The sequence below is a fragment of the Somniosus microcephalus genome, chromosome 6 (genome assembly GCF_052327205.1).
Source record: "Somniosus microcephalus isolate GS21.2 chromosome 6, FLI_Smic_1.0, whole genome shotgun sequence".
NCBI lineage: Eukaryota > Metazoa > Chordata > Chondrichthyes > Squaliformes > Somniosidae > Somniosus > Somniosus microcephalus.
The window spans coordinates 236049667-236074822 of record NC_140992.1 but is presented as its reverse complement, the minus strand read 5'-3'; the positions used below and the strand labels follow the sequence as shown (position 1 = coordinate 236074822).

The 25156-nt window shown below is 46.6% G+C and overlaps 1 protein-coding gene across 2 annotated transcripts in view; it reads left to right on the top strand.

Moving 5' to 3' along the window:
* LOC147116535 (uncharacterized) overlaps positions 1-25156 on the top strand; it is a 107542-nt gene that overhangs the window by 6669 nt on the left and 75717 nt on the right. For both annotated transcript variants that reach the window (XM_085991570.1, XM_085991569.1), the window contains exons 2-3: positions 2138-2480; positions 15456-15540. In XM_085991570.1, coding sequence (XP_085847696.1) covers positions 2138-2480; positions 15456-15540 — 428 coding nt within the window. The remainder of the gene's footprint in view (positions 1-2137; positions 2481-15455; positions 15541-25156) is intronic.

Sequence of the window (25156 nt, the reverse complement as noted above, 5' to 3'; positions counted from 1 at the left end):
CAAGATGGCGGCACCCTCGGTGCACACGTGGCGGCGTGGATGGCGCGGGCTGAAGAGTAGGCGTCCGAGTTTCTCTGGGCCACATCCAGGGATCGCGCGGTGTCCGCAGCCTGTTTCAGGTCCAACCCCGTTTTTTCCAGCAGTCTTTGCCAGATGTAAGTGGAGCTGAGGCCTGTGATAAAGGCATCGCGAACAAGCTCGTCAGTGTACACTGCGGCTTTTACATCTCGGCACTTGCAGTCTTTGCCAAGCATTTTCAGGGTGCTTAGCAACTCCTCCACCGATTCCCCAGGTCGCTGTGCGCGAGTAGCGAGCAGATGCCTAGCATACACCTCATTCGTAGGCTGCTGGTAATGCACCTTTAAGATGTCGCAGGCGGCCAGGTACGTATCGGCGTCTTGGATGAGGGGGTAAACCCGGTGGCTTACCCAATTCCGCAGAATTCCGAGTCTCATCCTCGCAGCGTCCGTAGCGTCTTTGACGGCTGCGGAATTGTCCAGGAAGAATTCCATACACTCAAACCAGTGTCCGAAGCGTGCTGATGCGTCCGGAGCATGTTGATCCAAATCCAAACGTTCGGGTTTCAGGAGTTGATCCATAGTGTTGAAAAATAAGTTAATAAAATTGATGTGCCTCAATAATTCCGAGACTCGATGTTAGCGAAACAAAACAAGGCTTTTATTAACTTAGAAAGTAACACGTAAGAGAGAGAGGTATCTTCCTTCTGGAGACTGAGGCCAGACTGAGCTAGCTTACAAAAGGGGCCAGGTATGGGCGGAGCCCTACACACACAGCACATTCCAGCACATTCCAATAAACAATACAATGAAGACTGGGGGAAGGGAAATGACACTGAAACCGACCACAGTCACAGGCAGTGATGAATGGAATATTTCATCACACAATCTACCACATTCTCTGTTCTCTCTGGCACAACAGGTCCCCTGTAGCCTCAGGTCCATAGGTTGTAAGCTTCAGTACACTTGGCCAGTGTGGTCAAGCTTCAGTGATCAGTCTGGTTGTCCATCATAAAATATGACTGGCCTTAATAAGATCAAGCTCTAACATCATTCTATTTCCATGGCCAAATCGTCATACTACTCTAAGATAATCCTGGAGAATAGGAACAACTCCAAAGCCTATCCCCGTCTCTTACAGTTTTTTCCCCCCGATATCCCCTCCAGCCCTCACCAAACCTATCTTATTCTTGAAGCCCATCACCTGCTACCTCAACCCTCTCCTGTCCCACCTCCTGACCACCAAGTTTCCTTTCCTTAGACCCTTGCTTACCACGATCCTCAACTTGTCCCTATCCTTTAGCATGGTCCTGATATCCTTCAAAACCAATGCTTTCAGCCACCTACTAAAAAACAAACAATTCTCAACTCTTCCATTTTCTCCAAATAAGGACTTATCTCCAATCTTCCCTTTCTCTCTGAAATCCTGGAGCACATTATCATGTTGGACAGAATGTTCTCTATGCTCTGCACAAAGCCTGGACCTAAGACGCTGCCCTAAGGAACTCCTTCAGCGATGTCACATTCCAACCATCTTATGTGTAAAGATTTTTTTCTAATCTTTGTATATAGCTGTTAGAAATGTGATGTATATCTTGATTTCTTTTTATTATATTAGAGAAATACACTTTTGTAGCTTTATATTTACAAAAATTTGTATACAGTACTTAAATTATTTTGATGTGCTAATGAATACTTTGTGAAATATTTTCCAATTAGACATATAATGGAGTACATTGTACTAAATGGTTGTAGAAAATGGTGACTGTTTTAAGAAAACTACAACCAGTGTTTCTCTGAATGCCGACATAGAAAGTTATGACCTTTTGGATACAGTAAACCAAACCTAGTTCTATGCTGTACACATTGATAGCAGAAATCAAACACTCAAGATTATTGCCAGTGAAAAGATATTTTTAAGTACTTTACTGCTTACATTTTAAACTTGTGATAGCATTATTAATCCAAACCTTTGTTTGTGACTCTTCCTTATAGTCCATTTGTAAGGTAAAAGTATGAGAAAAGGAAATCACTATTTGATTTGATTTATAAATATATGGAAAACCATCATGACTGGTTAAATGTAAGTTTAGTAAATATTTTGAACTCTTTTCCTGTAGAATGAGAATGCTGCACAAGATCAAACAGATGTAAAGAGTGTTGAAGCCACAGCACCAAGCACTGGTTCCATTGCAAATAGAGATTTATGCCAAGAAGAAAATGTTGATGTAAAAGAAGGTGCTTCCCTACAGATAAAAAAGTACAAACGTTCCAAAGTGAAGAATAGATCAAGTCGTAGGCAGTGTAAATCTTTTGTGAAAAAAAACGCTAAACAACAAATGGCTAGCCCTAACATCAAGCAATTGTATGGCTCAAAGAAAAAGGGAACAGGAAGCTACACAGGAAGTACAGACAAGTCTGGCAGCGCTTCACTAACAGATGATTCCACTACACCCAAAGCAGGTGCGTTCAGATCAACAGATGTATTGAGTAAATATCAAATTGGAACTCCATATATTTTGAGGACTCGATGGCCCAATTAGTTAAGGCACTGGGCTTTCATTTTTGGGATCGATGCTCAAATTCAGCTCAACATTTAGATGATTTTTGAATTTCATGTCAGTATTTGGTGATTGTAGGAAGGTCTTCTTATGATCAATCCTAATAATGGGTTTTTTTTTACCTGGCTTTCATCCTCCTCTATCAAGGTGCCTCCCATTACACATCACTCTATCTTGTTGCTGCTGCTGCTAACCTTCACACTCTTTCAAAGCCATTGCAAGTCTTGGCTGAAATAAAGACCACTGTAAAGTGCCTGACACTTGCTTATTTTTGAGGCAATAAAATCGCACTAGGGCATATATTGATTGTGGCTGAGTAAGCAAATGGCCGCTTGTCAAGGGGTTTGCAACAGTGACTGGGTATGACTCTTCTAATTTTCCTTTGGTGAGATGTCAAGTCTATCCTTTGCTTGGAGTTTCTAGTTGACAACACATCTGAGTTTGGGAAATCAGTGCTGCACCAAGGAGTGACAATTTTGTGGGAATTTCCTCAGGGGTTCTCCCAATTGGCTGCCTTAACTTCAGTGGAAGATTTGCAGAAACACTTTTTACATGTCTATCGGGGTTTCTGCTGAAGTTACGGTGGCTGATTGGGAAAAGCCCTAAGGAAATTCCCAGCACATGTGTTAATTCCCCAATATATTTGCAATTACACCCAAAATACATCATTCATAATAGTAAAGTCTTTTAAATTAGACACATACATACATAGTATAATGCAAGCACTGTGTCTGCGCACAAGGCTGCATATTACATTAGGATGAGATAAACTTGATATTAATTTTGATAGCTTTAAAAAAATAATTTCTATTCGTTCCTGGGATGTGGGTGTCAGTGGCAAGGCCAGCATTTATTGGCCATCCCTAATTGTCCTTGAGAAGGTGGTGGTGAGCTGCCTTCTTGAACCGCTGCAGTCCGTGCAGTGAAGGTACTCCCACAGTGCTGTTAGAGAGGGAGTTCCAGGATTTTGACCCAGCGACGATGAAGGATCGGCAATATACTTCTAAGTCAGGATGGTGTGTGACTTGGAGGGGAACTTGGAGGTGGTGGTGTTCCCATGCGCCTGCTGCCCTTGTCCTTCTAGGTGGTAGAGGTCACAGGTTTGGGAGGTGCTGCTGAAGAAGCCTTGGCGAGTTGCTGCAGTGCATCTTGTAGATGGTACACACTGCAGCCACGGTACGCCAGTGGTGGAGGGAGTGAATGTTTAAGGTGGTGGGTGGGGTGCCTATCAAGCGGGCTGCTTTGTCCTGGATGGTGTCGAACTGCTTGAGTGTTGTTGGAGCTGTGGAAAGTATTCCATCACACTCCTTACTTGTGCCTTGTAGATGGTGGAAAGGCTTTGGGGAGTCAGGAGGTGAGACACTCGCCGCAGAATACCTAGCATCTGACCTGCTCTTGTTGCCACAGTATTTATGTGGCTGGTCCAGTTAAGTTTCTGGTCAATGGTGATGCCCAGGATGTTGATGGTGGGGGATTCGGTGATGGTAATACCATTGAAGGTCAAGGAACGGTGGTTAGACTCTCACTTGTTGGAGATAGCCATTGCCTGGCACTTGTGTGGCGCGAATGTTATCTGCCACTTATCAGCCCAAGCCCAAAATGCAGCACAAATTGCCAAACTCTCTCAGAGCAGTGATAAGGATGGCTGGCATTACACATTGATAGGGTAAATACAGATTAGAGGCCAGGTATTTCCTTATAGCTAGGAGGGAGAAGCTAATCTCATACAACTACTAATGCCCAACACAGAGTGGCAGCCAATCATCTGACCTCTCAATTGCAATTGGTGAATGGCCTGTGGTGACCATGAAGGAGGATAAAATAACTTGAAAATATAGGGTAAAAAGAAACGCGTTTTATGTCACATATTATAATGCTGTGTAACTCAAACTACAGCCAAGAATCCAGAGTCAAATGTTCCAACCATAATAAAATAGCTAAGAGTCAACATCTGTACTTTTCTTACATTTGTTTGTTTTCTATTAAACCTGCATTTATACAGAATCTTATCATATGCTCAAGATGTCCCAACATGCTTCTCAGTCAATGAATTACTTGTTGAAATGCAGTCATTATCGTCAAAGGTAAACATGAAAACCAATTTTGCACAGCAAGTGAGATGATTGACCAGTTAATCTATTTTTGGGAAGTTGTTTGAGGAAGGAATGCGGATCAGACATCAGGAAAATCCCTGGTCTTCTTCAAGTAGTTCCATTGAATCTTTTATGTTCAATAGAGTAGACTGACAGGCCTCTGTTTAATGTCTCATTCAAAAGATGGCACCCCCGATAATGTAGCAGCTTCTCAGTGCTGCACTGAAGTGTCAGCATTAGATTATATGCTCAAGGCCTTAGTGGGGTTGAGCACAAAACCTTCTGGCTCAGAAGTAAAAGTGATATCCACTGAGCCAAGCTGACAATTAGAACAAAAATAACCAAATAAAGAGAACAAAAGAAAACTGTATTAACTTCACCACAGTTACTAGTGCAACCAGAAATACGATATCACAAGCAACATGGGCAAGCATGGGCAAGGAAACCTCCTGCTGATTACCACCTATCGCCCTCCCTCAGCTGATGAATCAGTACCCCTCTGTGATAAATCCATGTAGTGAGACAAGGACTCGAAGAGGTGATATCGTAGAATTAGCACGAGTACTTTATTAACAAACAGAGTAACAAACATCATGCCTGCATCCAGGCATTCCACCTTTGCTGACCTTGACAGGAAGCAAACCTCTGACCTTAGCAGCAGCATTGGCTACAGCACCACCTGGTGGATAACCTTAATCATAACATCCCAGATTACTATATCCCTCCTCCCTTAAAATTTCAGTATGAATTTCTTAACAAACAACCGTTCCTGAGGGTCACATAAGGAGTCTCCATTCATCATGTTCCATACTTGACGAATCTAACAGTTCAGTATCAATCTCTCTGGTGGCTTGCGAGTCCTTTGTGAACGTCTAACAGTAAAGTCCCTACTTGTTTGTGGTGAAGCCACCAGCTGCTCCTGAGCAGTGCTCAGAGTATCTGACTCTGCAACAATGGTTTCCTCTTGAGGAATAGGTTCCTGTGGAATTGGCTCTGTCCCTGGTGGTGGCACCACAGATGCACTTGGATAACTGGGGGCAACCCTGTCTTCAGTCATTGCATCTGGAACCTTCATTTCAATTTCCCCTTGTCTGGGAAGTATCTGATCTACATGTCTGCGTACTACCCTACCATCTCCCAACATGACCTTGTATGATACTGGACCGGTCATTGAGTCTATGAATCCAGGAGTCCACTTTGGTCCATAACTGAAATTCCTGGTAAGGACCGCATCTCCTTCTCCAAAACTTCGGCTCTTTGTTCTTTTGTCATGGTTCTCTTTTTGTTTGTTTTGTCTGTTTTCCATTTTCCTTTTTAGGTCTGGGTGGACAAGGTCAAGAGTAGAGCGTAGTCTACGACCTAATAACATCTCAGCAGGAGAGAGTCCTGTGGTGGATTGAGGTGTTATTCTGTAGCTGAACAGAACCCGTGATACTTTGGCTGCTAAACTCCCTTCTGCACTTTTTTTCATCATCTCCTTAAATGTTTGTACGGCTCTCTCCGCAAGTCCATTCGAGGACGGATGATATGGAGCCGAGGTCACCTGCACTATGCCATTTTTTCTCAAGAACTCTTTTGTCTCTGTACTCACAAAACAAGTGACATTGTCACTCATCACGATCTCCGGTAGCCCTTGATTACTGAAGCTCCGACGCAGGCAGTCTATAGTAGTAGTGGCGGAAGCAGAATTTACAGGATAAACATCCATCCATTTGGAATGTGCATCAATGATTATGAGGAACATCTTCCCCATGAATGGACCTGCATAATCTAAGTGCAATCTTCTCCATGGTTTATCCGGCCACTCCCAGGGGTGGAGAGGAGCCGCTGCTGGTGCCTTCCGGTGTTCCTGACAAGTGCTGCATGTCTTGACTAGATTTTCTTTCTCCTCATCTAGCTTTGGCCACCACAAGTAACTCCTAGCCAAGGCTTTCATACGCGAGACCCCAGGATGACACTGATGTAGTTGCTCTAGGATAGACTGTCGTGCTGGCTGTGGAATAATCACTCATGCTCCCCACAACACGCAACCATCCTGCACACTCAGCTCTGTTTTCCTGACACTGTAGGGTGTGAAGTCAGCCCCTTCCGGATGCTGTGGCCACCCCCTCACCACATATTCTCAAACTCTAGACAGTACTGGATCTTTACTTGTCCATGTTCTTACTTGCTCTGCAGTCACAAGTGCCATGTCAGTGTCCTCCAACATCAAAACTCTGTCCTCTGGAGCTGCACGGATAGGTGTGCCTGGCAGTGGAAGACAGCTCAAGTCATCTGCATTCCCATGGTACTTGCCCGCCTTGTAGATGATGACATACTCATATGCCCTCAACGTCACTGCCCACCTCTGGATCCGGGGTGACACCATCTATGGAACTGCTTTCATTTCATTGAAAAGAGAGAGAAGAGGTTTATGATCGGTGCATATGGTGAACTTCCTGCCATATATGTACTTGTGGAACCTCTGTAACCCAAATATTACTGCTAACCCCTCTTTGTCTAACTGGGAATAGTTTTTTTCCGCTGGTGTTAGAGTTCGGGACATAAACCCTATTGGTCTTTCAGTTCCATCTTCCATGCAGTGTGAAAGAACTGCCCCCACCCCATAAGGTGAAGCGTCACAAGAGAGAATGATGTCTTTCTCTGCATTGTAGTGAACCAGCACATCCGACGACAGCATCAGTTTCTTGGACTGTTCAAATTAAACCCCCTGCTCCTCTCCCCACTGCCACTGTGTCTCCTTGCGCAATAGTTTGTGACGAGGTGCTAACTAACACAGTTGACAAGTTTGGTAAAAACCTGTTATAATAGTTCAGCAGTCCCAGGTAAGCTTTTAACTTGGCCACATTTGTAGGAGCAGGGGCGTCCTGCAGTGCTTGTACCTTCTCCTTGAGTGGATGGAGCCCGGTGGCATCCACTCTGTGTCCCAGGAACACTGCCTCATTCCCCAGGAAAGTGCACTTACTCCTCTTGAGCCAGAACCCTGCCCTCTCCAATCTCTGTAGTACCTCTCTCAGAGTGCTCAGATGCTCCTGGTCGGTTCTTCCCGTCACCAGAATGTCATCCAGATAGATGGAAACATGTGGAATCCCTTGCAGTACACCTTCGATTGTCCTCTGGAAGATAGCGGGACTAGATGAGACACCAAGCGGTAAGCGGTTCTATGTAAACAAGCCCTTGTGTGTATTTATGGTGACATACTTCTTTGATTCGTCATCCAGTGTAATCTGCAAGTAGGCATGACTCATATCCAACTTTGTGAATTTCTTTCCTCCAGCCAGGTTTGCAAAGAGATCCTCTGTTTTGGGAATCGGATACTGCTCTCGTTTGGACACCCGATTGACTGTCAATTTATAGTCTCCACAGAGTCTTACCGAATTGTCCAGTTTTAAAATAGGTACTATGGGTGCTGCCCATCCCGAACATTTCACTGGCTCCAGTGTGTTCTCTCTCAATAGACGGTCAAGCTCAGCCTCTACCTTTGGCTGCATGGCATAAGGCACAGGTCGTTGTTTAAAAAACATTGGCGGTGCCTCCTTGTCTACATAAATCTTAGCTGGGGGGCCATTAAATATGCCAAGTTCCTCCTTGAACACATTCTCATGTTCACTCAACACTTCTTGCAAAGTCAACTGTTTGCCCGCATCTGTTTGATGTACTGCTCCCCAGTCTAATTTAAGTTCTTTTATCCAGCCCCGACCTAACAGGTTTGGTCCGGTACCCGATACTATAACTACAGGTAGCTGTTCCACTGTGTTCCTGTGTTGCACAGTTACATTAGCTGTACCTAATGTGGCTACTCGTTCACCTGTATATGTTTTAAGATGCAGGGAGCAAGGCTTTAACTCTGGAACTTTTGCACGGTTCCACAATTTTGAGTACTCTGCCTTGTTCATTATGGTCACGCCGCACCCTGTATCCACTTCAAAGTTCACCTTAGAGTCATTTACCGTCAGCTGCAATGTGATAGGAGCCACTTTTGGAATGTTCTCTAACATGCTATACATTATGAACATGTCCTCTTCTTCCTCAGCTTCCCCGCTGATGTGGTGTGCTCCATGTTTTTTCACTTCTCTCCCTTGGTTTTGCTGTCCTCCCCCTTTTGGTTTGGATTCCTCCACAGGTGATTTTGCCTTGTAAGCTCATTTTATGTGTCCTTGTTTCCCACACTTGTAGCACTTTTCCTCCAGAAACCGGCATTCACTCGCCAGGTGATCGCCCTTGCATCTATAACATGCCTTCACATGCTCACGTTGTGGTTTCTGACGCATGTTCAGCTTGTGCACAACAACCTGACCTGCAACTTGCGTAGCATTAGCTCTGTCTGAACCCTGTATTTCTTTTACATCTCGGTTCGCTGTCTCTGGCTTGAGCAAGTTCCAGTGCTTTTTTATAAGTAAGCCCAGCCTCGGATAATAATCTACGCTGCATTCGGTCGTCCATAATTCTGCAAACTAGCCTATCTCGCAGCATTTCCTTCAGGTTGTTCCCATAATTGCAATCTTGTGCTAATTTACACAACACCGCTACATAGTCCATTACGCTCTCTTCCTCTTTCCTGTTCCTTGAATTAAACTTGAACCGCTGTACAATCTCACTTGGCTTAGGGTTGAAATGTTCTTTTAGCAAAGCCACTAATTCAACAAATGATTTGTCACCAGGCTTTTCAGGACTGAGCAGGTTCCTCATCAAACTGTAGGTCTGGCTTCCCACTGAACTAAGCAGAATGGCTTTCCTTTTTCCGGCATCATTTATTTCATTTGCTTCGAAAAAATAACCCAACACTTCACAGTATTCCTCCCAGGTTTGTGCTTGACTATCAAAAGCGGAAACCGTTCCTACCGTGGCAGCCATGCTCTCTTCCAACTGGTAGCTAACTTCAGCTCGTGATTTTGTTGTTTAAAAGTCCTGGCAGACTTCTCTTCTTTATCCAGGGTCCTTTTTACCTCGTTGCCAAATGTGATAAATCCATGTCGTGAGACAAGGACTCGAAGAGGTGATATCGTAGAATTAGCATGAGTACTTTATTAACAAACAGAATAACAAACATCCTGCCTGCATCCAGGCATTCCACCTTTGCTGACCTTGGCAGGAAGCAAACCTCTGACCTTAACAGGAAGCAAACCTCTGACCTTAGCAGCAGCATTGGCTACAGCACCACCTGGTGGATAACCTTAATCATAACATCCCAGATTACTATATCCTCCATGTTGAACGCCACTTGGAAGAAGCACACAGAATGTATTCTGGGTGAGGGACTTCAATATCCATCACCAAGAGTGGCTCAGTAGTACCACTATTGACCGAGCTGGCCGAGTCCTGAAGGACATAGCTGCCAGACTGAGCCTGCGGCAGGTGGTGAGAGGACCAACATGAGGGAAAAACCTACTTGACCTTGTCCTCACCAATCTACCTATCGCAGATGCATCTGTCCATGACAGCATTGGTAGCAGTGACCACTGCACAGTCCTTGTGGAGATGAAGTCCCGTCTTCACACTGAGGACACCCTCCATCGTGTTGTGTGGCACTACCACTGTGCTAAATGGGATAGATTCAGAACAGATCTAGCAGCTCAAAACTGGGCATCAATGTGGCGCTGTGGGCCATCAGCAGCAGCAGAATTGTATTCCACCACAACCTGTAACCTCGTGGCCGGCATATCCCTCACTCTACCATTACCATCAAGCCAGGGGACCAACCTTGGTTCAATGAGGAGTGTAGAAGAGCATGCCAGGAGCAGCACCAGGTGTACCTAAAAATGAGGTGCCAACCTAGGGAAGCTGCAATACAGGGCTATATGCATACTAAACAGCGGAAGCAGCATGCTATAGACAGAGCTAAGCGATCCCACAATCAACAGATTAGAGCAAAGTTCTGCAGTCCTGCCACATCCAGTCGTGAATGATGGTGGACAATTAAACAACTAATGGAAGGAAGAGGCTCCATGAATATCCCCATCCTCAATGATGGTGGAGCCCAGCACGTGAGTGCAAAAGACAAGGCTGAAGTGTTTGCAACAATCTTCAGCCAGAAGTGCCAAGTGGATGATTCATCTCAGCCTCCTCCTGAAGTCCCCACCATCACAGAAGCCAGTCTTCAGCCAGTTCGTTTCACTCCACATGATATCAAGAAATGGCAGAGCGCACTGGATACAGCAAAGGCTATGAGTCCCAACAACATCCTGCTGTCGTGCTGAAGACTTGTGCTCCAGAACTAGCCGCACCTCTCGCCAAGCTGTTCCAGTACAGCTACAACACTAGCATCTACCCGACAATGTGGAAAACTGCCCAGGTATGTCCTGTCTACAAAAAGCAGGACAAATCCAATCTGGCCAATTACCGCCCAATCAGCCTACTCTGGCCAGGCAATGACCATCTCCAACAAGCGAGAGTCTAACCACCTCTATTTGACATTCAACGGCATTACCATAGCCGAATCCCCCACCATCAACATCCTGGGGGGTCACTATTGACCTGAAACTTAACTGGACCAGCCACATAAATACTGTGGCAACAAGAGCAGGCACATGGGAACACCACCACTTCCAAGTTCCCCTCCAAGTCACACATCATCCTGACTTGGCAGTCTATCGCACTTCCTTCATCGTCGCTGGGTCAAAATCCTGGAACTCCCTCCTCAACGGCACTGTGGGAGTACCTTCACTGCACGGACTACAGCGGTTCAAGGAGGCGGCTCACCTCCACCTTCTCAAGGGCAGTTAGGGATGGGCAATAAATGCTGGCCTTGCCAGCGACGCCCAGATCCCATGAACAAATTTAAAAAAAATTTGGGGTCTGTGGAAACTGGGTTAAGACTGTCCAAAATCTTTGCTTACAGCCAACCAGCAGAAGAAATTTTCATCCTATTATTCCAGATTGCATTTTCAACCAGAGATCTCAGAGTTAAAAGACACTGGGGGGAAATGTTCACCTCCCCTCCATGACGGGAAAGGGTCAGGGGGGTTTAAATTAGGGTGAATTAATTAGACCATGATTTGAACTAAACGCTTCCTGCACGTGTTCCCTGGGGTTCGGGAAACTCGCTATTAATACGGAGGTGAAATTGAGCAGCACTGCATGGGGCTATTTAAAGTTCAGGAGTCCCGAGATTAATAAAGGCTCAGTGCTCACAGCTGCATTCTCAGTTCCTTCTGGAAAACGGTTTGGTGGCAATACTTGTTGTGAGAGACTTATTTGTACAGTTTAAAGGTCTTCAAACACACAACATCAGAATGGGTGGCACCATGGCTGCTTTATATTGGACTTCGGAGGAGGAAGGCAATCAGCATCAGCAGCAGCAAGGGCGTGCTATGGAGGGAGCTGCAGGTGGACAACAGAGAGGGAAGCAACAGAGGGGTTGTGTTCGCAGGAGGCACGGCCCATGTACAGACACTCAGCTCCCTTGACCTCTTGGAAAAGCAGTGCTTCTGAAGGCTGAGGTTGTCACATCAGGTTGTCACAGACATCTACCGCCTCCTAGAAGAAGACCAGCTACCTGCTGGACCTGGTGGCCACGCATTACCAGTGGCTGTAAAAGTCACCACCACCCTCAACTTTTTTGCCTCTGGTTCCTTCCAGGGTGCTACCAGAGACATATCAAGGTCTTCCAGTCAGCTGCACATAAATGCACAAGGTAGGTGACGGATGGATTGTTTGCCAGGACTGGGTGTTATGTGAACTTCCCCTGTGATGACAATAGCCAGAATCAGTGGGCACTCAGATTTGCATCTCTGGCTGGCTTCCCACAGGTACAAGGTGCCATCGATTGCACACCCATGGCAATCTGAGCACCTCCAAATCAACTGGGTCTATTCAGCAATCTCAAGGGATTTGATTCCATCAATATTCAGCTGGTCTGCAACCACAAGAAAAGGTTCATGCAGGTTAGCGCTAGATTTCCTGGGACCTGCCATGATGTTTTCAGTCAGTTCAACACTCCCAATCTGTTACTACCTGGAAATACCCTTAAAGGGTGGCTGATAGTTGATAAAGGATAGCCCCTTCAAACCTTGCTGACACCTCTGAGGAACCCCACCAATTAACTTCAAGAGCACTACAATGGCAGCATATGACGACCAGATGAGTCATCGAGCAAGCCGTCGACATGCTCATGATGCGCTTCAGGTGCCTGGACAGGTCTATATGTGCCCTTTAGTACTCGCCAGTGAAAGTCTTTAGGATAATTGTTGTGTGCTGCGTTTTGCATAATATATTGCAGCAGCGAGGACTAGAGGTGGAGGAGGAACAAACCACTCATCACTCATTATCTGATGAGGATTCCAATGGTGAGGAGGAGGAAGATGAAGGTGTGCCCCTAATGCTACACCAGCCACTCACATTGCTACTCGGGATGTCAGGGATTCTCAAATAGCTCAAAGGTCACACTGGACTAAAGTAAGGATCACATCCCTGGAAGACATCCTAGCAATGCCCTGCAACATCAACCTACGCATGCTTGAGCTGGACTCCTCCATCCTCACTGCTATTTTGGACAGTGTGCATTGCAGGACTGCCAGCAGCTTGCAGATTTGCTGCTGTCCCGCTATGATTCTCCTTTTCCTCGATGTTCCACAGGGTTCAGCATCTATGTCCAGCTGAGCAGAGCTTGGAGATGAGGGTGCCCTCTGACGCAGACTCTCCATAGCTGCCCCTGCCACCAGTGCCTACTCCTGCTCACTTGTGTACTATGACTCACCAGGTGAGAACCCAACTATCTGTCTAACAGTACCCACCAAAGTGCACGTGTCTGCGCTGGTGCACAGTTGGCATGTGTCCTGTGACAGTACACCCTCAGAAGGAATCAGCTCCTCTGAAGAACCCGTCGTCCAGAATTTCCACAACTGCTGTTCTTCACGTGAAGGCCCAGGAGAATTCATAATAGCATTGTAAAAATGTTACTACTGAGCATAATTAAGACGATCATATTTCACTGGGTGCTGAAATCAAGTCGACATGACTGAGTCTTGTGTAAGATGTGGGATAGAGTTATTTAATGCTGTCACCAGGCAGCTGTGAAGTTCCAGTCTCTCCATCTCTGATGATCAGGGATGCAGATATGCCACTGATCTCCATGACCTCTTCCTCTGCAGATGTCAGCTGCACTATTTGTGGCGGGCCACCTCCGGTCCTCTCCCTTGTATTTTGTGCTTGCTTTTCCTGCAAGGGGGAACGATAGACTTATGAGTGTTCACCCAATGAATACAGTGCATTCGGTGAGGGTGAATTTCAGGCAGATGCATCACGTTGTATAAGGATTGTAGTGGTGTATGGATAAATAGGGAGGTGAGGAAGTGCATAGAAAGTGAACGATGGGTGCTCTACAAACTTAATTGGCAGTGAGGAGTGATTTGATGGAGTGCTGCTTGACAAGACAGTGAGAGGGAGGGGAGTGTGCACTACATGATGTAGATGAATCTACAACTGTACTCACCTTTCCTGGTTAGATCATTAAACCATTTCCTGCACTGGATCCAGGTATGAGGCACAGTACTCCTGCTGCTGGCCTCTTCAGCCACCTCTAACCACGCCTTCTTGGTGACAGTAGCAAGTTTCTTCTTCCCATTGGTGGAATAAATGACCTCCTTCCTGCTCCTTACTTCACCCAGCAATACGTCAACTGATGTTTTGTTATACCAGAATGCAACCTTTCAATGTCCTGACTCCATGTTCTAACTTTACTGTCTCTTTCCAAATGATCCCAACTCCTCCAAATTCCATCTTTGAATTGGCCCTTTAAATAGTTGAGTTGAGATGCGGGTGCGCACTACGGGCATTGGAGACACGAAACCCGGAAGTAAAATGATAATTAGATATCCATGTTGAAATCAGACATTCCCACGAGCCCAAACTTCTTCCAGCTTTAGCGCCCACTATCGCTATCCACCCCCTGCCCCACTCAGAACCCATCTCTGCGTTATTATCCAGCCCACTGTTCCCCTTAATTGAGTGAGTGGGCAAAACTATGGCAAATGGAGTTCAGTGTGCGCAAGTGTGAGGTCATCCACTTTGGACCGAAGAAAGATAAATCGGAGTATTTTCTAAATAGTGAGAAACCAGCAAATGAAGAGAAGCAAAGAGTCCAAGTACAAAAAGCAATCAAAAAAGCAAATGGAATGTTGGCCTTTATCTCAAGGGGCTGCAATATAAAGGGGAGGAAGTTACGCTTCAGTTGTATACAGCCTTGGTCAGACCCCATCTGGAGTACTGCGTTCAATCTTGGCCACCACACCTCAGGAAGGATGTATTATAGGTCTTGGAGGGGTGCAGCGCAGATTTACCAGAATGATACTGTGGCTTAAAGGGTTAAATTATGAAGGCAGATTGCATAAACCTGGCTTGTATTCCCTTGAATATAAAAGATTGAGGGGTTATCTGATCAAGGTGTTTAAAATGTCAAAAGGATTCGATAGGGTAGATATGGAGAAGTTATTTCCTCTGGTGGAGGAATCAAGAACAAAGGGACATCATTTTAAAATTAGAGCTAGGCCATTCCTGAGTGAAATCAGGAAGCACATTTTCACACAAATCTGGAACTCTCGCCCCCAAAAAAGCTGTGAAATGCTGGGACAATTGAACCTTTCAAGACTGAGATTGATCATTTTTTGTTAGGTATGGGCATCAAGGAATATGGATCAAAGGCGGGTAAATGGGGTTGAGGTGCAGATCAACTATGATTTAATTGAATGGTGGAGCAGGCTTGAGGGGCTGAATGGCTTACTCCTGTTCCTAATTTTCCTATGTTCCTTAAAGTGACTCTTTAATGAATTTATGCATTTACTTTGCAGAACCTGATGATTTGGAGAGTTCTCCTTCAGTGAAACCATCTACAGCAAAGGCCAAAAGTGACACACGATCAAAACAGCACAAAAGGTGGGTGCTGTGAATATTTTCATCTATTTCTTTTGCTTTGATTCAACATATTAAATTAATCTTTTTAGTGGGCTTCTTTCATTTATTTTCTAACCCTAATTTCCCACTAATAGCCCCGGCTGTTAAGGCTGGTTTTCTTGAAAAAATGGCGGCCGCCTAGCTTCCACCCGATTCCAGCGCGGGACATGGCAGCCGCAATTTTGGAGAGGTCCGCAGCGCTGCCGTTGCCTGTGCTCGCCTCTCCAATGTAAATGTGCAGATTGTGACATCAATCGGTGTGCAACACCTGATTTGACACACAACAACTGCAATTTTGGACATTGCCGCACACCATAACGCCCTCGCCAAACCACACACGGAAGAATGTGTGTGCAGCAGTTGTACAGAGACGTTGGGCTAGATTTTCCTGGAGCCGTCAGGCAGGGTTTCAGGCGTGTGGGGGGGGGGGGGGGGAGGGAAATCCCGAATTCGGGGGTCCCGACACCATCCCGCCCAAAACCCCGCCCCATGCAACTTTCAGGGGCGGCGAGTACCCGCCCCGCACTGGGACCCGCCGAAACCAGGCGGGAAGGGATTAGTGCCAATTAACTGCCTGTTAACAGGTAGTTAACAGGCAGTTTTTAGCCTAATCCCTATTTTGAGGGGTGTCGTGTGGGATTCCCGATGGCTCCAAACCACGCCAGGTTAGAGCAGGCGGGCCGTCGGGTTGAAGGAGTTGGAGGGGTCGCGATGTCGGTGCTCAGGTGAGTGATGGGTGCATGAGTGCAAAGGTAAGTGTGTTTGGTGTGTCTAAAGTGTGTAACGAACTTTTACTTACCTGTATTTACCTTTACAGCCTTTCTTCCTGTAGCCGTCGGGAGCCCATCACTCAGCCGGCACCTAAAGCTGAACGGCTGCGATCTGTGAAAAGTGACAGCCTTCAGCTTTGAGTGCTGCTGAGAGTTCTAACTGAGTCTGTGCAGAAGAACTCAGCTTAGAACTCAGACTGTCAATGTTTCACAGCTTCAAACAGCTGTGAAACACTGATATTCCATCTGTCAAGAACTCTTGACAGATGAAATTGCAGTCTGTGATGTCACCTGTTGCCGGGTGGCCCTTAATTGGTCTGCTGAGCCCGCTGGGCGGGCTCAACAAGGTCAATCAAGGGAAAATCGCGCGGATTGGCCGGACGTAGATGTAGGCGGGTCAAAAACCCGAAATTTGTAGTCCCACCTTCTTCCCGACAGCTTCGGGAAAATCTACCCCGTTATCAGTGCTTCTTAAAGGGACATACACATCTTTCAGCTAAGTTTTGATTTCAACTTTTGGACTTTTAAAAATATTTTATTGAAGTAGTGGCTTGGTGCGATGCATTTAAAAAGCGTGCAGGGACTGCTGCTGAAGGCTTGCAAGGCTTTTGATGCTAAAGGAAGGTCTCTGAGAAGACCACTTGCTCACAGTCCTGGGAGCTCTAGTTGCAGTCCCCCTTGGGCTGCAACATCACATACAGATGAAGCAGAGGCAGCAAAGGGGACAAGTTGCTCGCAGAGGGAAGAGGAGGAAGCAGAAGAGGAGGAAGCAGAAGAGGAGGAAGTAGAACAGGAAGAAGCAGAAGAGATGTAAGAAGAAGGAAGAAGGCATCCCAAACAGCCCCTTTCTGGTCGGGATATCCGGTATCGAATCATCCGCTTGCGGTACCAGTGATCACAACCCCAATTCCCCTTTCAACATTTGTCCAACCTTAACTTCCCTCTGTTACTGACCATCACAGCATCCTTTTGGCCACAATGCAGAAATAAAAACTAACACAAAGCAAACTTTCCAACCCAACTTAATCCATATATGCATCCAATATTACATCAAAAAATCAACTAATCACCCTTGGGCATTCCCTTGGTGACTGTCTTTCATGTAACGTTGCCTATCCTAGTGATGTCATGCAGTGCTACCCGAGTGGCCGTAGCATGAGTAGTGGAAGGCTGCTGACTTTCAGTGGGGGACACTGGATGGCCTTGCAAGACGACCTCGAGGAGCTGGTGGCTGGGAGTGTGAAATCAAGTGCCGGTGTTTCTTCTTCTTCTTCACTCTCTGCTCCCTCTTCTTGGTTAACCACTGGCTGGGCAGGCTGGATTTTTTGGGTGCCTGAAATGAGGAAGGCACAAGGGTAGGGTTGTGGTGAGGGGAGGGTGGGAAAGCAAGAGCTGCATGCTTACATCATGAGCAGCTTGTACATCAAAAGATATTGTGGGATGAGGGGGAAGTGGGATGTGAGAAGGAGGATAACTTATGAGGATACTGGCAACTTGTATTTTTTCAGCCCCGCCACCGGCCAAGGGCTCAGCCATGCCCCCATGCCCCTGCCAAGAATGGTCAACACCATTTCCTTCAAGGGGGCAAGGTGAAGCTAGGAATGTGAGGTGTGCCTGGTGTTTGGTAGAGATTGTTGGTAGGTGAGTGATGGGGGCGGGCGGGAGGGGGTGGGGTTCGTGCATTGAGCAGTGTGTGAGGCTGTGATGCAGTTGGTAGGCAGTGGCTTTTGAAGATGTATTCATTGACCTTGACCACTCGTCTGAGGTCATGTAATTTTTTTGGGCCTGGAGCCAGGTCCTGGGGGCGACACTGTTAGCAGTGTCCGCCTCGGTGATCTGGTCCCACATCCTTTTTTCTGGAGGGCCTCCTGGCACCCTGTGGGTAGAGGACCTCTCTTCCAGTGTAACCCCCTGCATAAAGCTGGAGTGCTACGTGCAAGATCCTTGGTGCTTTTTTCCTGGCCTGTTGAGCCATTTGTGCTAGTGCTGAAGCACTTTTACCATTTTTTACATGTAAAAGGCAGTTCAGCTTTAAGAGCTGAAGGCTGCCAAGTTTGGAATGATTTTTATTACTTTTTCAGAAGGCAGTTCACCTTTAAGGGCTCAAGACTGCTTTCTAAAATGACAGCCTTGCTTTAAGAAAATGCAGCCTCGCTCCAGGGACACGACAGGAATGCGACATTGGGCTTCCTGCTGAGTGCACAGCCTGAAGCAGCATATTCATCGCTGGGCTGTGTACTAAAATCATTCCAATCAGCAGACAGCACCAAAATAACGTGCCACCTGCAATTTTTAAATGGGCGCAAGCAAATCTCACCCGTCTAGGTCATAGATGATACATGTCCACTGAGTAAGGTATGGGAGACCATTGTTGCAATGAATTATAACCTCATGCAAAGATGAATAAGGGAAAAAAACTGGAGGGAAAAAAAGAATACATTACATCAGAATATTGGAATGAGAAAAGTTTGTTCAGACCCTCAATTCAAGTTGAGTTTCAGGACCTATTCTGACATTTTCAAACTGCGTTTGCCTATCCCAACCCATGTTATATCTGTTGAGTGGTGAATCGCCATAATTCCTTACGGAATGCATCAACAGTTGATATTTAGTGTACTGGGAGGCCGATTTTCACTTGGGATAATCAGCGTTAATGGGACGGTAAGGGTATAAAAATGAGATCACTATGAAGGGATATTTACTAGTCCTAGCCCCTTTAGGACTAAACACTCCTTCTATACTTAACAATCTATGAGATGGATAAAGATATAAATATAAGTATTGGGTTCTGTATCAACTCATTAACACACACGTTGGTCGCCAACTGAAGGGATATTTACTAGTCCTAGCCCCTTTAGGGCTACCCCGGATCAGGCGTATTTCTCAGACGTTCACTTTCAACTAAAGTTTGAGGTAGCCGAATCCTAAAGATGCTTAATTGGGTCTAAAGGTCCAGGCTATCTCTCCCTGAAGGAAAGGAACAACCTGAGAATGTTACCATCCTCCAGATAGCGCTTTTAATAAGTTTAGCTAGACTATAACGTCCCAGATATTATGAGGATCCGGAAAACTCCCTCAGAAATCTGCAACTCTTCACCAAAGAGTGTACAGAGATTGAGTTTGCGAGTTTTTGATACAGAAGATTTATGTGAGACAATTCTAAAAATATATAGAGATTTATTAAAAGAACCGACATGCAATTTACAGTTGGTGAATCAGTCAATCGCACCATTAACAGTTCTAAAAAGAGAAAAAATCTTAACAGAGAATCTTACTTTTAAATCTTAACTTTGCTACAGTATTGCAGTTCTTAAAGTTTTCTTATACAGGATATCCATCAATATCAAATACCTTTGATCACCAAGGTACAAAGAGTGGTAGACTACAGAGCCGCCTCTGAAGCCGAGAATCGCTTTGCCCATTTAAAGCGAGTCTGATATCCCATTTGAGAGTTCAATATTTATACCCTTTTCCAGTGGTATTTCCTTTAAGGTTTTCTGCTGATGCAAGTTAATTATCTCTATTCATCTTTCTGCTGACCTCTGCAACTCTTACTGCCACATCAGCCGGAATCTTGTCTCATGTCCAGGTGTTCTGGGTTAACCATATAAAAACGGTGTGAACGGCAGGTGTTCCTTATTTTATGTCATCTTTACGAGGGCAGATGTTCCTTATCTTATGTGCCATCTTTACAAAGTTTAAATTAGAACACCTTATCCAGGGTGAACTATTGTTTTGTTCCCAAAAGGTCAGCTTGTCGGAGCCATGCACCTTCTGTTTCAATAAGGTTATTTATTCAGGGTCAACAACTGTCTCATCTCAATAGCCAGAATGCTTTCACAGCTATTTCATCGTTAGGTTTCTAAATTTCCAAACCCAGTTTGTCATGTTTTAATAAGGCCAGAATTCTTTCATAAGATGGTGTCTTTTTCTAAATAGGTTATATGGCTTATTCCTTCACAAGTAGCCTTACCACCGCATTAACCCCAACGATTGGCCTGCTGCAACTTTCACAGGGGTCTACCAGTATTGAGCTCACAATATCTGATATAGGCTTCCCTTTTTTGCCTTATCTTACTTTGTATGCACCTTGTCATCCAGGAGGCTTTAAATTTGGCCGTTCTACTCTTTTTGTTTGTGGGAACATGTTCACCCTTTGAACTCCATGTATCTCCCTCTTGAAGCCTCCTACTGTTCTGACACAGAGTCAGAGGTTGAGGGATAAATATTGGCTAGGACACCAAGATAACTCCCCTGCTCTGCTTCAATAGTTTCATGGGATCTATTACATCCACCTGAGAGGACAAATGGGGCCTTGGTTTAACGTCTCATCTGAAAGACGACAGCTATAACAGTGGAGCACTCCCTCAGTACTGGGCTGAAGTGCCAGCCTAGTTTAAGTGCTCAACTCCTGGAGTGGGCTTGAACCCATGACTTTCAGACTCAGAGCTGCCAGTTTTATTGTTGTGTCAAAGATGACACCTAAATCTTCTTTATTTTGTAATCGTTTCACTATTCTTACTTGCAATAGGTCTTGCCTTACATTTATGAAAATTAAAAGTAATTTGTGACTTACCTTCCCTGTTGGTCAGTCTCTGCACTGTCAACCAGTTTAGGGCTTTGTGGGGTTGGGCAATCCCAGATTGGCTATCATGCTGGTGTGAAATGCTGGCCTCCATTGAATTAAAAGGAGCCACTACCAGATGCATGTGATGTGCCCCTGAAATACATGTCACTAAAACAATTAAGGGGAAAGAGATCTAAAATAGCAATTTCTGTGAGGCTAAAAAAAAATCAAATATACATCTTCTTTTCATGCCAGGTAACATTTTCACTTATTCCATTGCTAATCTTTATTTTCTCCCCGTACAAACTATCCAACTACTTGAAAGGAAATACTCAATATCATAGATAGTGAAAACAGATTTAAAAGTAATCTTCCTCTCAAATTGTGCTTTTTTTCTTCTGCTCTCATCTGTTCAATACTTTGCCGATTATGAATGCACTCAAAAATATTTTATTCACACTAATATCACTTGCAATTTATTTTTCAAACTGCCTTATTCTATCCCAGATAATCTTTTTGGTAGATTTTAATTTAGACTTAATGGCCCAGAATCTGCTGGGATAACAGTGGCAAGTTTATGGTGCTAGCTGTTATTAGTGCATAAAACCTCCCAGCAATTTGTGGCAAGGAAGAGATACGGCATGACTTGCGAATCTCCACAAATTGCTGGATGATTTGTGCCACTCCACCATTAGCTTTACAAATCTCACTGTTAATCTTCCCATGAGTTTCAAGAAATTTCTGGATTTGTGCCATAAATATGAATTAAACTCACCACAGAAAGTTAGGGCTGGTATTTCACGATGTAAGGACTCTTTTAATGACGAGATTTATGTTCCTACAATGCCACTAAACCTCGAAAACCCAGAAAGGGAACAATTGACACTGTGGAGTCTCACTTCTGCAGGTAGTAAATTGTTCCTGGAGGTCAATCTTTCGACCTAAGTGTGAGAAACAAAATCCAACTCACAGGGCATACTGTGAGATGCCCCGCTCCAGCAAATTCTGGCCCAATATATTTTCAGTCACCTCCCTTCTCTGTTTCCTTATATCTTTTTAACATTTGTGCTTTTCTCTTTTTGGAATTTTATACTTTTTCTAGTTAAACAATTTGGCGTAGAAATTCAGTGGCTCCCCATTTGGGGCGCCAGCCTCGCCAGGGCGCTAAAAGTAGCGCCCCGGAAGTAGTCGCGGCCGCCCGCCGGAAATTGACTTTGCGTGCCTGATGCGCTGTCAATTACTCATAAAAGACTGAGAGTTAAGAGAGTAACTAAAGGCTTTTATTAACAAAAGAATGAAGGTCTGCCTCGAGTGGTCGACCGGTCCAGAAATACAAAGGGCTGGGGAGCAGTCACCTTTATACTAGGACTTGTGGGAGGAGTCAGCCGAGGCATGTCCAGGCATGTACACAGTGGAATACAAACAGTGGTTTACCACATTCACCCCTTGTTTAAAATTGAGTCCGGCGGGGTGAAGTGTACTAAAAGTTAGTGTATTGGAGTCTCTCCGGAGGTCTTGTCTGCCACTGTGATCGGTGTGGCGACGGCAGGGGTAGTGGAGCTTCCGGCATCGAGTCCTGCGTGGGCTGTGGCACAGGCGTGTCGTCCTCGTAGATGTCGAGCGGGTCGCGGGGCCCAGGCCTGCCGTCTGCTGGGGCTGGATATCGGATCGTGGGGGGGGGGGGTGGTAGTGAGTAGTGGATTACTGCGGCCCCCGAGCGTGCAAGGTCTCTTATGGAGACTGTGTCCTCCCGCCCGTCCGGGTATGCAATGTAAGCATACTGGGGGTTGGCGTGGAGGAGGTCGACCCTCTCGACCAGGGGGTCCATTTTATGGGTCCTCACGTGCCTTCTCAGTAGGACCGGCCCTGGGGACGTCAGCCATGGCGGTAGCGATGTCCCCGATGTGGACTTCCTTGGGAAGACAAACATTTTCTCATGAGGGGTGGCGTTAGTGGCAGTGCAGAGCAGTGACCGAATAGAGTGGAGCGCATCGGGGAGCACATCCTGCCAGCGGGAGGTTGGAAGGCCCCTAGACTTTAAGGCTAGCAGGGTGGCCTTCCAAACTGTCGCATTTTCTCTTTCCACCTGTCCGTTCCCCCGGGGGTTGTAACTGGTGGTCCTGCTTGTGGCAATACCCCTAGTTAGCAGGTACTGACGGAGTTCGTCGCTCATAAACGATGAGCCCCGGTCGCTATGGATATAGCTGGGGAAACCGAACAGGGTGAAGAGGTCGTTCAGACATTTAATGACCGTGGCACTGGTCATGTCCGGGCAGGGGCTGGCGAACGGGAAACGGGAGTACTCATCAATAATATTGAGGAAGTACACATTGCGGTCGGAGGAGGGGAGAGGCCCTTTAAAATCAACGCTCAGGCGCTCGAAGGGGCGAGTGGCTTTTATCAGGTGTGCCCTGTCTGGTCTATAAAAGTGCGGTTTGCACTCAGCGCAGACTTGGCAGTTCCTGGTCATGGTCCTGACCTCCTCAATAGAGTAAGGCAGGTTGCGGGCCTTGATGAAGTGGAAGAACCTGGTGACCCCCAGGTGGCAGAGGTCATTGTGGAGGGCCCGCAGTCTATCGATCTGTGCGCTGGCGCAGGTGCCACGCGATAGCGCATCCGGGGGTTCATTGAGCTTCCCGGGCCGGTACAAGATCTCGTAATTGTAGGTGGAAAGTTCGATTCTCCACCTCAAGATCTTGTCATTTTTGATTTTGCCCCTCTGCTTGTTGTTAAACATGAAAGCAACTGAACGTTGGTCAGTGAGCAGGGTAAATCGTTTTCCGGCCAGGTAGTGCCTCCAATGACGCACAGCCTCCACAATCGCCTGGGCCTCCTTCTCAACAGCGGAGTGTATGGTCTCCGGGCCTTGGAGGGTTCGTGAAAAGAAGGCCACGGGTCTCCCCGCCTGATTGAGGGTAGCGGCCAGGGCAAAGTCGGACGCGTCGCTTTCCACCTGGAAGGGGATGGATTCGTCCACTGCGTGCATGGTGGCTTTGGCAATGTCTTCCTTGATACGGTGGAAGGCTAAGCGGGCCTCTGCCGTCAAGGGAAAAGAGGTGGACTTGATCAGCGGATGGGCCTTGTCCGCATAGTAGGGGACCCACTGGGCATAATAGGAGAAAAACCCTAGGCACCTCTTCAGGGCCTTGAGGCAGTGGGGCAGTGGGAGTTCCATAAGGGGACGCATCCGGTCGGGGTCGGGGCCGATGACTCCGTGTTCCACAACACAGCCAAGGATGGCGAGGCGGTTTGTGCGGAATATGCACTTCTCCTTGTTATATGTCAGGTTCAGGAGTTGGGCGGTGCGGAGGAATTTTTCGAGGTTTGCGTCATGGTCCTGCAAGTCACGGCCGCAGATGGTCACATTGTCCAGATATGGGAAAGTGGCCTGCAACGCATTTTGATCTACCATCCGGTCCATCTCCCTTTGGAAGACGGAGACCCCGTTGGTGACGCCAAAGGGAACCCTAAGGAAGTGGTAGAGGCGGCCGTTTGCCTCAAAGGCAGTATACTGGCGGTCCTCAGGGCAGATAGGGAGCTGGTGGTACGCTGATTTCAGGTCAATGGTCGAGAAGACGCGGTACTGCGCGATCTGGTTGACCATATCAGCTATGCGGGGGAGTGGGTAGGCGTCCAGCAGGGTGTAGCGATTTATTGTCTGGCTGTAGTCGATGACCAGGCGCTGCTTCTCGCCGGTCTTAACGACCACAACCTGGGCTCGCCAGGGGCTGGTGCTGCTCTCAATAATCCCTTCCTTCAGGAGCCGCTCCACTTCGGTTTTAATGAAAGCCCTGTCCCCGGCACTGTATCGCCTGCTCTTTGTGGCGATGGGCTTACAGTCGGGGGTGAGGTTAGCAAACAGTGGGGGGGGGGGGGTGACTCTGAGTGTGGAGAGGTTGCACCTGGTGCGCGGCGGGCAATTTGGGAGCTGCTGGCTGCGGACTGTGAGTGGGGGTAGGGGTCCACCGTACGCCATCGTAACACTTTTAAGGTGGCACTGAAAATCTAACCCCAGCAGGACGGCAGCGCAGAGGTCGGGCAGGACCAGAAGTTTAAAATGATCGTACACGGTCCCGTCTACTACGAGTGTCACTACGCAGTAGCCGCCGATGTCCGCCGACTGGGACTCGGAGGCCATAGAAATCCGCTGGTGCGCAGGCAGGACTGGGAGAGAGCAACGCCGCACCGTGTCGGGGTGGATGAAGCTCTCTGTGCTCCCAGAGTCAAAAAAGCAGATTGTATCGTAGCCATTTACCTTAAT